The 13,811-nt window shown below is 53.9% G+C and overlaps 4 protein-coding genes across 4 annotated transcripts; 3 read left to right on the top strand and 1 right to left on the bottom strand.

Annotated features, from left to right (window-relative positions):
• Positions 1–1,687: 1,687 nt before the first annotated feature.
• BKA58DRAFT_380707 (type I 3-dehydroquinase-domain-containing protein) lies at positions 1,688–4,287 on the top strand. The gene has a single exon (XM_046169929.1). It carries the CDS (start codon positions 2,153–2,155, stop codon positions 4,190–4,192), a length of 2,040 nt encoding a protein of 679 aa, XP_046027887.1. The 5' UTR covers positions 1,688–2,152; the 3' UTR covers positions 4,193–4,287.
• A 346-nt stretch (positions 4,288–4,633) lies between these two features.
• On the top strand, positions 4,634–8,344 carry BKA58DRAFT_380706 (fungal-specific transcription factor domain-containing protein). The gene is made up of 7 exons (XM_046169928.1): positions 4,634–5,107; positions 5,167–5,233; positions 5,295–5,556; positions 5,611–5,775; positions 5,831–6,009; positions 6,062–7,112; positions 7,165–8,344. Exons 1-7 carry the CDS (start codon positions 4,976–4,978, stop codon positions 7,871–7,873), a joined length of 2,565 nt encoding a protein of 854 aa, XP_046027886.1. The 5' UTR covers positions 4,634–4,975; the 3' UTR covers positions 7,874–8,344.
• Positions 8,345–10,194: 1,850 nt separating this feature from the next.
• BKA58DRAFT_380701 (uncharacterized protein) lies at positions 10,195–12,460 on the bottom strand. Its single transcript, XM_046169927.1, has 2 exons — positions 10,662–12,460; positions 10,195–10,492 (listed from the first exon to the last, which is right to left on the bottom strand). The coding sequence occupies exons 1-2, from the start codon at positions 12,189–12,191 to the stop codon at positions 10,448–10,450; spliced, it is 1,575 nt and encodes a 524-aa protein (XP_046027885.1). The 5' UTR covers positions 12,192–12,460; the 3' UTR covers positions 10,195–10,447.
• Positions 12,461–12,517: 57 nt separating this feature from the next.
• Positions 12,518–13,438, top strand: BKA58DRAFT_131529 (uncharacterized protein). Its single transcript, XM_046164389.1, has 2 exons — positions 12,518–12,941; positions 12,996–13,438. The coding sequence occupies exons 1-2, from the start codon at positions 12,825–12,827 to the stop codon at positions 13,311–13,313; spliced, it is 435 nt and encodes a 144-aa protein (XP_046027884.1). The 5' UTR covers positions 12,518–12,824; the 3' UTR covers positions 13,314–13,438.
• Positions 13,439–13,811: the final 373 nt, after the last annotated feature.

Below are 13,811 nucleotides of genomic sequence, written 5' to 3'. Positions count from 1 at the left end.
AGCTCAACCCCAAGATACGAGTAGGCTGACCGCATGATGTGGTGCGTTTTAGAATCACCATACTCCACCTGGGCATGCCCGGGCTGCTAGTCTTATGCTAGATTCATCGATCGGGCTAATTCCAAACGGATCATACTAGTCCATGCAGTGTACGGTAACCCTCGATGTGGCGTGTATACACCCCGACAAACGAAATGGTAACCTTTTCGAGACCGCACAACAACCCTTTTGACAAATTACGTTACGAGCCTACTCGCTTCTACTCCAGAGAGATGATATGTCCTTGGCGAATCCGGCACAGCTCGTGGCAACAGTAGCTGTTTCTACGGCGAAAGCGTGCGTGGTGGTGAGAGTTGTACGTAAAAGGATGCATGCTTCGTGTCATGATAAAAATGCGAACAAAAGCGCGTTCGGAGATTTTGCCATGTAGATGGCCGATTGCTGGTCGTTGCTGAAGCTTTAACAGCTTGGTCGTTTGTGCAAGACACTGGAAGGTAGTCTACCAGGTGGCTACGAGTAGATATTCTCCTTTGAGCGGAAATTTGCAGTACGGCTGAACGATCTAAGGCGTCCCGCAGATGTTTGGACTTCGACGTATTTATCCGTTCTGATACCTGGACGAGACCGGACGGCTGAAGAACAACGAAGTGAATCAATCAATCTGCTTCACCTCGCAGCAGCGGTTGATAGGTATCTCGCCGAAACTGCGCGAAGATCCGAAGAGCAACGACCCCTCTCGCTGCCTCCATACTGGCCTGAACGTATTCCCGGCCGTCGTGACGTCTCGATCGCGAGAAATCAGTCTCATGATGAGCTAGTCATCAAATATCGACGATGGCAATGCTCCAGCAGGTGGGGTGGACCTAGGTTACACTGCAGTTTGGTGTCGGAAAATCCAAACCCGACGTTGACGAGGCGATCGAGGTCTCGTTAGACCCTCTGCACCTACGCCTCCTCCAGGTTGCCGGCTAAAGTCGTAGTGATGAAACGGAGCCTCAACTGGTGCCGAGCCTAATGTTGGTATATTGCGGTACTGCCCTTTGATGACATGTTGAGCTGCGTGTAGGAAACATGATGCCGATGCTGTCTACGGAGGTAGTCGATAGCTGTAGTGCATGCACAGTCTTCTCGACGAAGTCTGGGTAATAACACCACTTGTGTAAGTTTCCTACTCTTCCAAAGAGATTGCGGGCGCACGTCTTTACAGCGAGATACGCCGGTGGCCCATTACTCCACTACTCTCGAGCGCGGGATGCCGCTCATGGTAAAGCCGATAGGGCTGAAGTTTGCGATGCGACGCCCCAACTGTACTGCGGGTGCAGCCTCGTGCAGGCCCAGAGCCAGCCTCGCGCAGGCGGTGCGCCTATAGGGAGTACCGATATACGCCTATCCGAGTACCAAGCTCGTATCTGTGGTGTTGTTGCTGGGCATTTCAAGCCTCGAGGCGTAGATATGGTATTCAGTTGTCGCCTCAGGCCTTGGATGTCACTACGACAGACGCTACCCCCCCATTCTCCACCAATCCCCACAGATTCGCGTCAGCAATAGACGAAGGCGATGGAGGTGATATACTTGGCGTACGAATACCTTGACTGATGGCAAATCAAGTGATTGGTGCGAAATTGGCGGCTTTTGCGACGGTATGGCAAGTCTACGGATAAATTCGAGCTCCAGCTATCGGCGAGCGCACCACGGTGCCCGCTCTGGTCCGTTCACTATCCTACTGCCCCGAGCAAGCAACGCCTAGTGCCCTTCCTAACGGCATATTCACCGTCCAGCCATAGGACGGCTTTGGAGCCAACAGACGCGCGGGTTTTACGGAAGCTTGGTGCTTCCATCTGCTCTTGACATGGTACTATCTCACTATCTTCAAACCTCACACACATCGCGATTAAATCCAGACCTGGTCCTGCATCCCACCACCCCACGGATGAATCTACAGCGCTCAGTCTGAGACGTCTGTATTTCTCCAGACACAGCCCCTACCACCGCCTCATACTTTTCGACGTTTCGGAAATGGTAGCGACGGTTGTCGGAGTCCGCCAGTTGTATACCGCCCGTCGCATTCTCGCCGAGATCCAGCATCGCATCAACGGCTTCAACACGTACGGTTAACAGTACTAAGCAAAACAGCGCACAACTCTACTCATCCATGGCCACCATGGTGCAGACCGGGAGCGTGACCACCTCCCGTCTCAAAGAAGGCGCGGTCATAGACGTGCAGGAGATTCCGAACGGAGCCCGACCGGCGCTGCTAATCCTGCACAATGAAGGCGAGGAGGACATTGTAGGCATCTTTGCGGATGTCCTGGGCCAGAAATGGGAGTCGGCGACATCGATGGACGAAGCGCTGGCAGGGCCACGGGAGACGGTTTACGGTCTAAGCAGCGGGCTGGCCAAACCGCAACTGGACGCTTGGGATCGCTCTAGGCTGTTGATCAACACACATCGAGTGGACGGCGGTCATGAACTGGACGAGAGCATCACCGACCGATGCGACTACGAATACCTCTACACGCGCGCGCCCTTTTTCCGTCGCGACGTGTCGCGATACCTCTCCTTTGTCCTGGGCCAGATTGGGCCCCACCGCGACCTCACCAAGAAGGCGCGCACGACGCTGATATCGACGACGTTTCCCGACGTGCACGCTGCACTGCCCAATCTTGACATTCTGTCGGTCGGCGCAGATGCCATCGAGATCCGGGTCGACCTGCTGGAGGAGCCTCTGCCAGATGGGACGGTCAGCAAGATACCCAGCTTGAAGTATGTCGGCGAGCAAGTCATGGTGCTGCGTCAACGCACGGAGCTGCCAATCATCTTCACTACGAGGTGCACCAAGGAAAATGGCCGGTTCCCCATGGACGACCCCTCTCTGTTCTACCGATACCTTGCGCGCGCGATACAATGGGGTTGCGAATACATTGATGTGGAATTGTGGCTGCCAGAGGAGATTAGGAGGAAGCTGGCCGAGAACAAGGCGTGCACCAAGATCATCTCGGCGTTCCACGACTTTTCGGGCAACTTCAAGTGGACCTCGCCTGAAACACAGCGTCTGTTCGAGATGGGAGCGGTGTACGGGGACATTGTCAAAATGTACGCACTCGTCAATTCGATGCAGGAGAACTACGAGCTGGAATACTTCCGGTCGACTATCCAAGCCAAGTATCCCCATCCTCCCTTCTCTGGTCTCAATATGGGGCCCATGGGCCAGCTATCAAGGACCTTGAACAAAATATTCACTCCGATTACTCATCCATTGTTACCCATGATTGCAGCGCCTGGCCAACTAAGCGCAGCCGAAATTAACGCAGCGCTCCACACAATGGGCCAGATGCCTAAGCAGGACATCTACGGCATCGGAAGTTTTCGGTCGACGTCACAAGCCATGTTTTTTGAGAAGTGTTTCAACGAGCTTAGTCTGCCGCATTCATTCGGCTTTGCAGAAAGAGCTCCGAAGGCTTCGATCGAGCATATTCTCCGACGCAACAACTTTGGTGGTGCATACATCAACCCGCCGTTGGCAGCCTCGGCACCGTACCTGCCTTCCCTTTCGAATGCTGCTCGGGCCATCGGACAAGTTGATACAGTGCTAGTGCCTCCCGGGACCGGCAACGCCTCCTTCATAGGAGACAACACGCGGTGGAAGGGTATACGTGCAACACTGACTCGCGACTTTGTACCGTCGGCGTACAGTGGACAGGCGGCATTGCTGCTCGCCAGTAACGAGGCTGATGCATCGGCGTCCATCTTCGCACTGAAAAATCTCGGGATCGGGCCTATATATACCATAGGGTTCAAGTCCCACGGGCCCTTATCTACTGACGTGTCACCGGTACGATCGGTAGAGGACGTGAAGCGCCTGCAGCAGCCATTCGTTATCATCTCGGCTCTGCCTGCTGAGAAGTCGCTACTGGTGGTGCCCCTGCTGAAGCACTACAGGGTTGGCGGAAGGAATGGAAGCCCCAACGGACATGGGTGCACAGGAACGAAGGCTGCGGGCAAGGTGTTCGTCGACTTGGCCAGTGGACCTCGAAAGGCGGACCCGTTGGCAATCGCTACGTCGGCGGGATGGACAGCGTATGGCATTGCGGACGTCTCAGCGTGGACGACGGTGGAAACGATCCGGAAGCTCGTGGGGCAGAACGTGTGTTATGACTTTGTGCGTCTGGCGTCCGGAAGGGGACATTTTTAGATTCAGCAATTAGCAATGTACACGCTTGATGAAGAGTCCTGTGTCGAGACAATCACATGCGGCGTGACAGGAGCGAGGCAGCCTTGGGACCCAGGGATGACGGGTGGCTCTTGATGACGGGGCCCTCGTGGAAGCTGTAACCGGGGACGGGGCAGCAGCTAGCACTAGGGCGGGCTCGCGTGATTGGGCGGCGGGCGATACCCCAGATTTTCTAGAACACATTGGTGCAGTCCGGCGCTACAGGCTGCAGCTACGCCGAGACGAGCTGGGGGCGTGCGACGGGCGCAATCTACGTGCCAAATTGCCAGTAGCTGCATGGCTGAGAACCGAGGCACGGTGCGCCGTCTGGGACGGCATGCGATGGTCGATTCCTCGACGTGCGGCTAGCCTCTTACCCCAGTGGCCTCATGATGGCCGTGTTTTTGTCTGCTCGACTCGGCCCAACGGTTCCAAGCCTCGCGCCTCTGCATGGGCTGCTCTACCGTGCATGGCTAGATACCCCGAGATCGTCGTCACGCGTCCTCGCTCCCCAGCGGTTCCATCACTACCAATTCCTAGTCACTGCACACTCTGAGTCGCATCCGAGTGGGCGCGCACTCCCGCCAGAGCAAGCCTCGCCGTCCGCGCACCCCCTGCCTGTCTCCACTGCCATAGGCCTTAATTTGAACCTACATCTCACGCCTTGCTGAGGGCGTGCTTTCTTCTTCCTACCGTCCAGTTCGCTATCAACTTGATCACTTGCAGCCAGAGAATGCTTCTGGTCCACCGCCCTGTAGCGTCGCCATGTCCACCGAAGTTTCCCAGTCACTGGCCGCAATGGCAAGGCCACAGATTGGCATCGACCGACTACCCGCCCGCCGCGTCTCCAACGAGCCCCGCGAGGCCATGAACTGCAAAAGCTGTCGAAAGCGAAAGGTAGAGCTTGTCTGCTTTTTTTTTCTTTTGTCATTCCCACTTGCTAACCAAAATTCAAGATTAAGTGCAATCGCACACGGCCGACCTGTGAGGCCTGTCAAGTGTTCAACTGTCCATGTATATACGGTATGCTCCACCCTCAACACCACGCGAGTGCATCCAAACATGGACTGACAGCCACTTCCAGACGCTGTTCCCAAGAAGAGAGGCCCAAAGACAGACGTGCTCGAGGCCCTCTTGAAACGTGTCGACGGCCTGGAAAAGCGCCTGGTTTCCGAAGGCAAGAGCGATGACCCAACCGAGACCGACCCCACCTCCCAGGACAACACCACCTCAGCCGACGTCAAACGAAAAGATCTCGCTTCCTCACAATCGCCGCACGCGTCCTCGCCCCGTCGCGCAAGCGGCACCAACCATGCAAACCAGTTGATGTCGCCCATTGAGCCAAGGTACCTACTAGCAGCCTGCCATTCTGGCCCCGGCACATTGCTAACAACATCTAGTATACAATCCCCAACCCTGGCTCCCGACCTACTTCTAGACACCTATTTCGCCAGAATCCATGGAAAGCCCTACTACATCCTGGACGAGTCGACCACGAGACAGCGACTACAGGCCAATCAGCTTCCCGGCCACTTAGCCTATGCTATTTACGCCGTGAGTGCCAGGTACGATTCGCCCATCCCTGAGCATTCTTGATCACAATTAATATATGTACCCCAGATATGCACCCCACTTCGGAGGATACAGTTCTGCAGTGCGCATCGGGCAAGAGTATGCCCGTCGCGCTCGGCTGGAACTCGAGATAGATGAGCCCTCTATCGAAACCTTGCAGACCCTCATGCTCCTCTCGCAAGCAAGCTTCCAGTTGGGCAAAGGCAAGAAGACCTTCATGCTGCTAAGTACGAAGTCACCATTATCCACACTTTGCGCAAGACTGACTCCGCTCTCAAGATTCTGCCATCAGCATGGCCTTCGCGCTCGATCTGCATCGCGAACTACCGACCGGCCTCAAGGTCACGCCCGCCGAACGCGAAGGACGACGCCGGCTCTTCTGGTCATGTTACCTCATGGACCGCTTCGCTGCAACCGGCTCTAAGCGACCCTCGTTAATTGCGGATGAATCGATTGTGCTACGATTGCCGAGCTGGCAGCTGCACTCTGGCGCAATGCTAATAGACGGAGACTACTTTCCAAACGGATGCAATTTGCAGTTCATGGGCGGCACCGGAAAAGGTGGACAAGGAAGCATGGGTATGCTCATTGGCATAGCTCGCATCCTGGGTATAACCAACCGCTACCTTGCAGCGGGTGGTGTAAAAGGCGATTCACATTTCCCTTGGCACTCATTATCCAACCTATCCAAAATTCGCCAAGAACTCGACATATGGGCATCGGAGACGCAGGATACTTTCACCTCCATCGAAGCTCTCTTCGGCCAGCCCGACAGCACTATACTTGTCCTCAGCAAGTTGATCTACCACCTCATACATTGCCTCATATACCGGCCTTTTCTCCCTGTGGACTTGGCTGAGCTATCTGGAACGTCGCAGCACCAACCCTGGCAAATAGAAGCGACCAACTTATGCTTCCTTCACGCCAACGCAATTGCCGAACTCGCCGAGATAGGAAGGGCCTCTTCCATCATAGATTGGCCAGCTTTTGTCGGCTATTGTATATGCACGGCTGGCACCATCCATGTACATGGAGCACATTACCCAGGAAGAGAAGGAGAGGTGTTCTCGGTCAGTGCAGAGTTTCTGTCTCGAGAGATGCAGCAGCTATCCGAGCTTCGTTTCGTCTGGGCTGGGGCCCAGCACCAGCGTGACACGCTGCAGACCATCTACGGATGTCACACAGAGCTAGTCCAGTCGTTGGCGAGCAATCCCATGCGCTACGCGCCAGTCTTTCAACTTGAGGACTTCTTCGATAGATACCCAGGCCAGGTCTTCGATGGAGCGCACGTTACTTTTATGGACATTGCGGTCGAATCCATTCAAGAAGGGTAGAGAGCCAGGCCCTTCCCTACATGGTCATAACGCTAATAATATTAATAGCCTTGCCACTTTCAATATCGAACAACGGAACAACATGTACATGACCAGCGGCGTCATCGGGAACGCTCAAAGCTACCAAAAGCATTCCGCACCCTCACAACAACCGCAATATTCCAACGCCCACCCGAACAAGAGAAGGAGAGCCACGACTTCGTCTTCGAAACCCCAAGCCCAGCCACAAGCTATCCCCCCAACACCTACATCAGCCACTCACCCTCCTACTGTTCATACTCACCGACCGTCTGATGCTGGTACCTCGGAGTCAAACTCAAACCCAAGCCCAGGAGACACTAGAACACATCCTAATGACTCTGGTGTACGACCTTACACCCCACCACTGCCGAACAACTCCCTAAATCCACCGAATGCTAATGGTGGCGGACTCGCTCTTCCATTCTCGCCAAACTTCTCGTTTTCTCCATTGCCGCAGTTTGCGAGCCTGGCGCCATCACCGGTCTCGCGTACAGCGAATCTCCACCAAAACCAGGATAACAACCATGCAATCCACTTCGACCCTATGCTGAGCATGCCGACACCGTACGAACAACATCCGACCCCCGGCGCAGGGAGCACATCGGGCACATCGGTACACACAGACCCTGACAGCAAGGACCCTTTCCTCAGCTTGCTGGAACAACTTGCCGAAAACGAGGTCAGCAGGGGCGGTCCAAGCGAGCTGGACTTTTTCTTGAGCGGACAGAGCACCTGAGCTTACTGCCGCTTGCGCCGAAAGCAAGATGGCGAAGTATGAACTCCCGCAATATCACAGCGGATCCGCGGAACGACCGTGCCACGATCATCACAAGGGTTTAGATTTGGTTGTGTCTTCATTTCACAGTACATTTTGTAGTAGCTTCGACAGCTATCATTTACGGCTCATCATCGACCGGCTTGGTCCGGTCCGGGGTCCTGCAACCAAAACCAGCGCGGCGCAAAACAGAAAGGGTCGTAACACAGGAAGGCTAGCTTCACAGCCTAGGATCTACGGGAAACGAATGTCACGACCGCCATATGTAAAAATGTATAATATCATCAACAACAATTAAGCAAGTGCTCTCAGAAGAGCAATCGATAGCAGCAAGTGCCGTCAGCTCCACATTGACCAGACAATCGTCAAACAAGTTCACACCACCTTGCGGACAAGGTACCGTTGATTTCCTTAGACGCCCACACCAGAACCCTAGTGTCGGCGTCGAAGCGGAGGCCCGTATTGAGTGCTGTGTGTCATGACGGAGAGCGGCCTCGGTGCCTTTATCGGCATCTCAGCCGCTGGAGTGCGGAAGCAGGCCATATTGAGTCAACGTGCATGTTGACGGCTTGGTGTTCGCGTCGACGCTAAACATACCCCGGTTCGATGCGCATTAGCGGTGTATCTCGCATACGAGTAACCCGGGGTTCGGCGCTGTCATGGGGGATCTCCAAACACTCGTACTTCAGGGACTTGCCTTGCTTGGGTGAGATGGTCATGAATAGCATCAGATCAAAACACACCACCTCCTTCCAAGCTGTCTAGAACACTGATTGACACGGAGCGGTGAGTCCGTAGCATGACTCTGGACGCTCGACGCAGGCACGAGGTGTCTGTGCTATGCAGGTCATAGCCGTTTTGGCCCTCCTCTCCGCCGCACTACAGCACAGCAACTGTCTCCACACCGTGGCTTGCAAAAGTGTGTGCGCTTGTAGAGTGCGAATCCGGGGAGCATCGAATCCTTCGTGACGTTAACGCGGAGAACGCGCCTCCGGTGCCTAATGTGCCTACCGACAAAAAAAATAACGTTTCGATGCGATGAATCGTCGTCACCGCTGAACCACGTTCTGGAAGACACAAACTGCCACTCACATGGGCGGAAAGGCGTTCGCGCCACAGGAGACAGCTGCTAGGGACCGGGTTGCTGGCAAAACTCTAAGTGGTGGAACCGAGATTCTCCGTTTGACAGCATTGCGGCATCTACTGCAGGGTCCATTAACGAACGAGAATGATGATATTGTTGGAACGTCAGCAAAGCTCATTTCCTGTTACAAGTCATTTCGTGTGCAAAAGGTGTGCTGGCCCTGCTAGTAGCTCAGTTGCGATAGGTTGCAAATGTGGGTCTCCTGGTGCCGGTGGTAATGCACGGTGAAGATTCTAACAGCATGCTAGATGATGGATAGGAAGCCACCCCGCGAAAAGCTCCAAGCGAAGGCGGGGAGGACCCGTTGGTCCTTTCCTGTCAATGCAGGGCTGCCAGGGCTGAGCGGCAAATGAAGTGGGAAATGAGCTTGTGATGAGATTTGGCAGACTCGCATGATAACGAGCGCCAGCCACGCAATGGAAGTTGTCTGTCTGTCGACTACTCACTTAAGTAGCTAGTCGCTGCTTCAAATTGATTACATTGTAACCCCTGTCGTTGTAGATTACAACGTTTGTGGTGTGATGAGAGAGGGATACATAGTTACACGTCCGAACATATCGTCGCACCCGACACTCAGGAACGCCGCCGACTAGAACAACTCTAGAAAGCGATAACCCGACCTATACCACACGTTACTATGAAGCCTATCGTCCATTTGCCAGGGTCGCGAAATCGATATGAAGATCGACTATGATCATCCCCTTCCATGCCACGCTTCGGGTAAAATGACGCTACGAACGTCAACCCTTTTGTGTCTTGCTCACGTACGAACAAGGCTCAGGTAAGCGTACATGTACATTACACGTGGCAATCGCCCTTGTACACATACCACGAGACGAGAAGCTGCTCGAGTCAATCCTCACCCTGCATGCTCACCGTGCAATGGGCGTTTGGCCAATTTGCCCGTTGCAAAAGCCACCGGCTACAATGTGCCATCGACGTGCAGTAGAGCCTTTTTGCACGGTCGCTCGCTAAAACCCCGGATTCACGTATAGCGTATCGCGTGTGCATTAGTTTCGGTTTGACGATAGGACCCTTTGCCAGTTGGTGACGGGTAGGACCTGTGATGGCGGGGGAACAAGCTCTCTCCAAGGTCTTGGAGCTGCAGGGACTATGTCAGAGGGGTCAGAAGGTCTGGTGCATGTTAGTATTGGACTCCGAGGAGGTGTGGGGGTAGTTTTTGATTCGTCATGGTGTGCTGTATTGGTGTGGCACAGTGGTGAGATACAAGTTTGTCATGCGAAGTAGGTTCAGGAAACAATGCGTTGTGAGTGCGAGTGTGCAATTAGCTAGATGATTCTTTCGACTCGTCTGATCTTTGCCAGTATAGGCTATCCCCTCTAATCTATACAGTATCATGCGTCGGACGACCATGCAAGAAGCCAACCGGTCTAAGTCATGGTGACGAGTTCTTCGGCCGACACGGGGTGGATAGCCTGCGGGAGAAGCACATGTTAGCATCCATGTCCTCAAACGCCGATTGCAAGATGCCGTTCCTTTCCCCCGCAAACGTGGCAGCTGCAGCAGTCGACAACCGATGCATTGCCGCGTATGCATGCACGGATGCACGACGAAACGGGAAAGGAAACTTGGGTGAGTACTTACCACACAGTTATCGAAGTCCTTTTTAGTGGCACCCATCTTGATCGCTACACCGAACCCTTGCAGAATCTCACTGCTTCCCTGTCCCAAGATATGCAAACCGACAACCTTCTCGTTCTCGCCTGCGCAGATAATCTTGTAGGCTGTGGGCTGCTTGTCATCGGGGTCCATCATAGCGAAGTACATGGCCTTGAATTCGGTCTTGTAAATCTTAATCTTGTCGCCGTACTTCTCGCGGGCCTCAGGCTCAGTCAAGCCGATAGATCCAATCTCAGGGTGGGCAAAGACGACAGAGGGAATATTCTCGTACTCAAGGCGCGCCTTGGGCTGGTTATTGAATAGGCGGTCGGAGAGGCGTCTTCCAGCGGCAATGGCGACGGGGGTGAGCTCGAAACCACGGTCACACACGTCACCGATGGCGTAGATGTTGGAAATAGAGGTGTTTTGGTACTCATCGGTTACAATGTGGTTCTTGTCGTTAAGCTTGATGCCGAAGTCCTTGATCTTAAGATCTTCAATTTCGGGGTCGCGCCCAGTTGCGAAGAGGACTTCTTCAACCTCAACGGTCGACTCATTCTTTGTCTCATTGTTCTGGTAGGTGACGCGCTTCATGCCGTTGCCGATATCCTCCACCTTTGTGATTTGGGTACCCTTGTAGAGGTTGATGCCCTGACGCTCGTACTCTTGAGTTACGGTATCTTGGATCATGGGGTCGAAGGTTCGGAGGAGTTTGTCGCCGCGGATGAAGAAGTGCGTTTTCGAGCCGAGTGCGTGGAGCATGCCAGTCATCTCGACACCGATGTATCCAGCGCCACTTGTTGCGATGCTCTTGGGCTGCTTCTCGAGATCGAAAAAGCCATCACTGCTAATGCAGAGTTCCTTGCCAGGAATATCGGGTAGCTTCGGTCGTCCACCGGTCGCGATGAGAATATGCTTCGCCTTGATGCGCTGAGAGCCTCCATCATGAAGCGCAACCTCGACCTCGTCCTTGGCCACAAACTTGGCGCGCCCTCTGAAATGCTCAATTTCATCCTTGTTCAGGTTGTTCTCGTAGATGCCGTTCAGTCGCTTGACGTAGTCGTCTCGCTTCTTCTTGAAGTATGGCCAGTCAAACTCTGGTACCCCGCCAACCTTGAAACCGTATGCGGGCGCATCCTTGAAGGTCTCGGCAATTGCTGCTGCGTTCCAAGTAACCTTCTTTGGTACACAACCGACGTTTACGCAGGTACCTCCGTATCGTGAAGACTCGATCGCGATGACCTTTGCGCCGTGTTTGGCGGCTCGTCGTCCAGAGGCAATACCCCCACTGCCGATTCCGATTACTAGGTAATCGCACTCTTTGGGTTGCGACGACATGTTGATGCCTGAGGTGGAGAAGTGAGACGAGAGGTTTAATAAGCGTGCGGATGCCACTGCGGTTTGTGAAGGGCGGAAGTGCGATCGGAGTAGAGAAGTTTGTCCTGGAGATGGAGGGGTAATGTGACGGAGACTCGTCGAGAGAGCTCGCAGTCTAAAGGTAGCTATTCTTTGCATTAAAGATGCAGCGCGGCCGACGGCGGATACTTATGGAGTACGTCAGAATAAATAGATTCTAAAGCTACTACTGCAGTCAGAGGCTGGATTGGACGACTTAAGTAATCCAGCTGCGCAGGTGCAGTATGCGGTATGGCTGCTTTCTGTGCAGGCAAGACGTTGCAGACTGGAGACGAATGAGAGACAATGATTGCCTGCAACTATCACGCAATGCTATCTCAGCGATGTATGTCGCTTGGTAATGTCGCGATTTAAGATTTTGCGATTATGGGAGCAGCCGGCGATGACGCGACCTCGGCCTTACGCGTGCGGACATGCCGGAGGTGCATACGCTTAACCGCTTCCGATAGCTACTTCGATCATCGCTTCCAGGCCAGCCCACCTGCGACACACGACTCCACGCAACTTTAGGTCGATCAAGTCAACTGAAGCTCGACAGATGTTGGCAGGAAACCATGCCAGCATATGAAAGTGGTTCAACTTTCTCGGATCCGGAATCCTGAATCCTGAAGCATCGACAGTCACCCAAAGAGATCAGACCATCCCCACCACGGACCTTGAGACGTTGCCGAGTGTCGCACTCTCAGCTGAAAGCTTCTACACCCACTTCTACGTACCTCGAATACTTTCATCATGGGTGGTAGGCTCTCCATGCCCAAAGCCGCCGATGGCATGAGCGAAACCTCCAAGCCGACGTCGGCCAATGCGCGAGCGCGTCTCACACGAGGCGGAGGCATCATCAATGGGCGTGTAAGAGACTTCTTTCCAGATTTGTAGCGCATCACGTCGGCTAACACATCCCAGACCGTTATGGCACCCTTAGCCGCCCTCACCATGGCTGGCCTTCTCTTCGTATATGCCCGGACGTCCATACGCGCGGCGAAGCTCAATGCGAAGAAACATCGAGAAGCAGACGGTGGGCAGATCAGTTGGCACAAGGAGAGCATGAGGCGGCATGGTCAGATGGAGAGGCTGGATGATGACAGAGGGACATTCAGCGAAGCTCTTATGGGAGACATTCGTAAAAAGAAACAGCAGAAGGTTGGGGAGAACCAGAAGGCGCCAGTGGAAAGGTCCGACAACGATGCTGAATTGAGGAAGATCATGGGAAAGAAGGACTGACTCCCGAGGGGCAGGTAGAGCTCTTGCTGCTGGAAGCAACATAAGAAGGTCATTAAATAGGCCATGGTCCTATGAAGACTATGGAAAGACATGTCAATCCCTCAATCTACATGTCTACGAACTTCAAGGATTGTTAAACGAAAAACAATTATCATCTGGTTCGTTGCTGTGGAGAAACCAGAAAGGCACCATGCTGCTAATGAAGCTACACGCGAGCACGTGTAGCGGCTAAGGCCTTCACCGGTTTGTTCAGCATTGTCCAACACCAGCAGAGAGGTAAACTTGGGTACAGCAGAGCTTAAGTCGATCTATGAACACGGTCCGCGGCCGGTAGTGTCTTGTCACACGCGCCCGGAGCAGATTCACCTCTATGCACTCTGTTTGATCATGGGCAGCGAAGGCTGAGCTATGGCAATTGAATGCGCCGCAGTAACACAGCATGACATGGTATTTATAATCACCACAGCGAAACACCTGCTCGAGAACGCTAGCTGCCGT

This window comes from Alternaria rosae (genome assembly GCF_020736505.1).
Source record: "Alternaria rosae strain MPI-PUGE-AT-0040 chromosome Unknown BKA58scaffold_3, whole genome shotgun sequence".
NCBI classification, from domain to species: Eukaryota; Fungi; Ascomycota; class Dothideomycetes; order Pleosporales; family Pleosporaceae; genus Alternaria; species Alternaria rosae.
The sequence above is the reverse complement of the archived record's forward strand: the minus strand, read 5'-3'. Positions and strand labels throughout refer to the sequence as shown.

Coding starts and splice junctions, on each gene's coding strand:
- BKA58DRAFT_380707 (XM_046169929.1), top strand. CDS start 2,153: ATGGCCACCATGGTGCAGACCGGGAGCGTGACCACCTCCCGTCTCAAA.
- BKA58DRAFT_380706 (XM_046169928.1), top strand. CDS start 4,976: ATGTCCACCGAAGTTTCCCAGTCACTGGCCGCAATGGCAAGGCCACAG. Junction 5,234..5,294: donor CAACTGTCCATGTATATACG/GTATGCTCCACC, acceptor AGCCACTTCCAG/ACGCTGTTCCCAAGAAGAGA. Junction 5,557..5,610: donor ATGTCGCCCATTGAGCCAAG/GTACCTACTAGC, acceptor AACAACATCTAG/TATACAATCCCCAACCCTGG.
- BKA58DRAFT_380701 (XM_046169927.1), bottom strand. CDS start 12,191: ATGCAAAGAATAGCTACCTTTAGACTGCGAGCTCTCTCGACGAGTCTC. Junction 10,493..10,661: donor AGGACTTCGATAACTGTGTG/GTAAGTACTCAC, acceptor CTTCTCCCGCAG/GCTATCCACCCCGTGTCGGC.
- BKA58DRAFT_131529 (XM_046164389.1), top strand. CDS start 12,825: ATGGGTGGTAGGCTCTCCATGCCCAAAGCCGCCGATGGCATGAGCGAA. Junction 12,942..12,995: donor GAGGCATCATCAATGGGCGT/GTAAGAGACTTC, acceptor AACACATCCCAG/ACCGTTATGGCACCCTTAGC.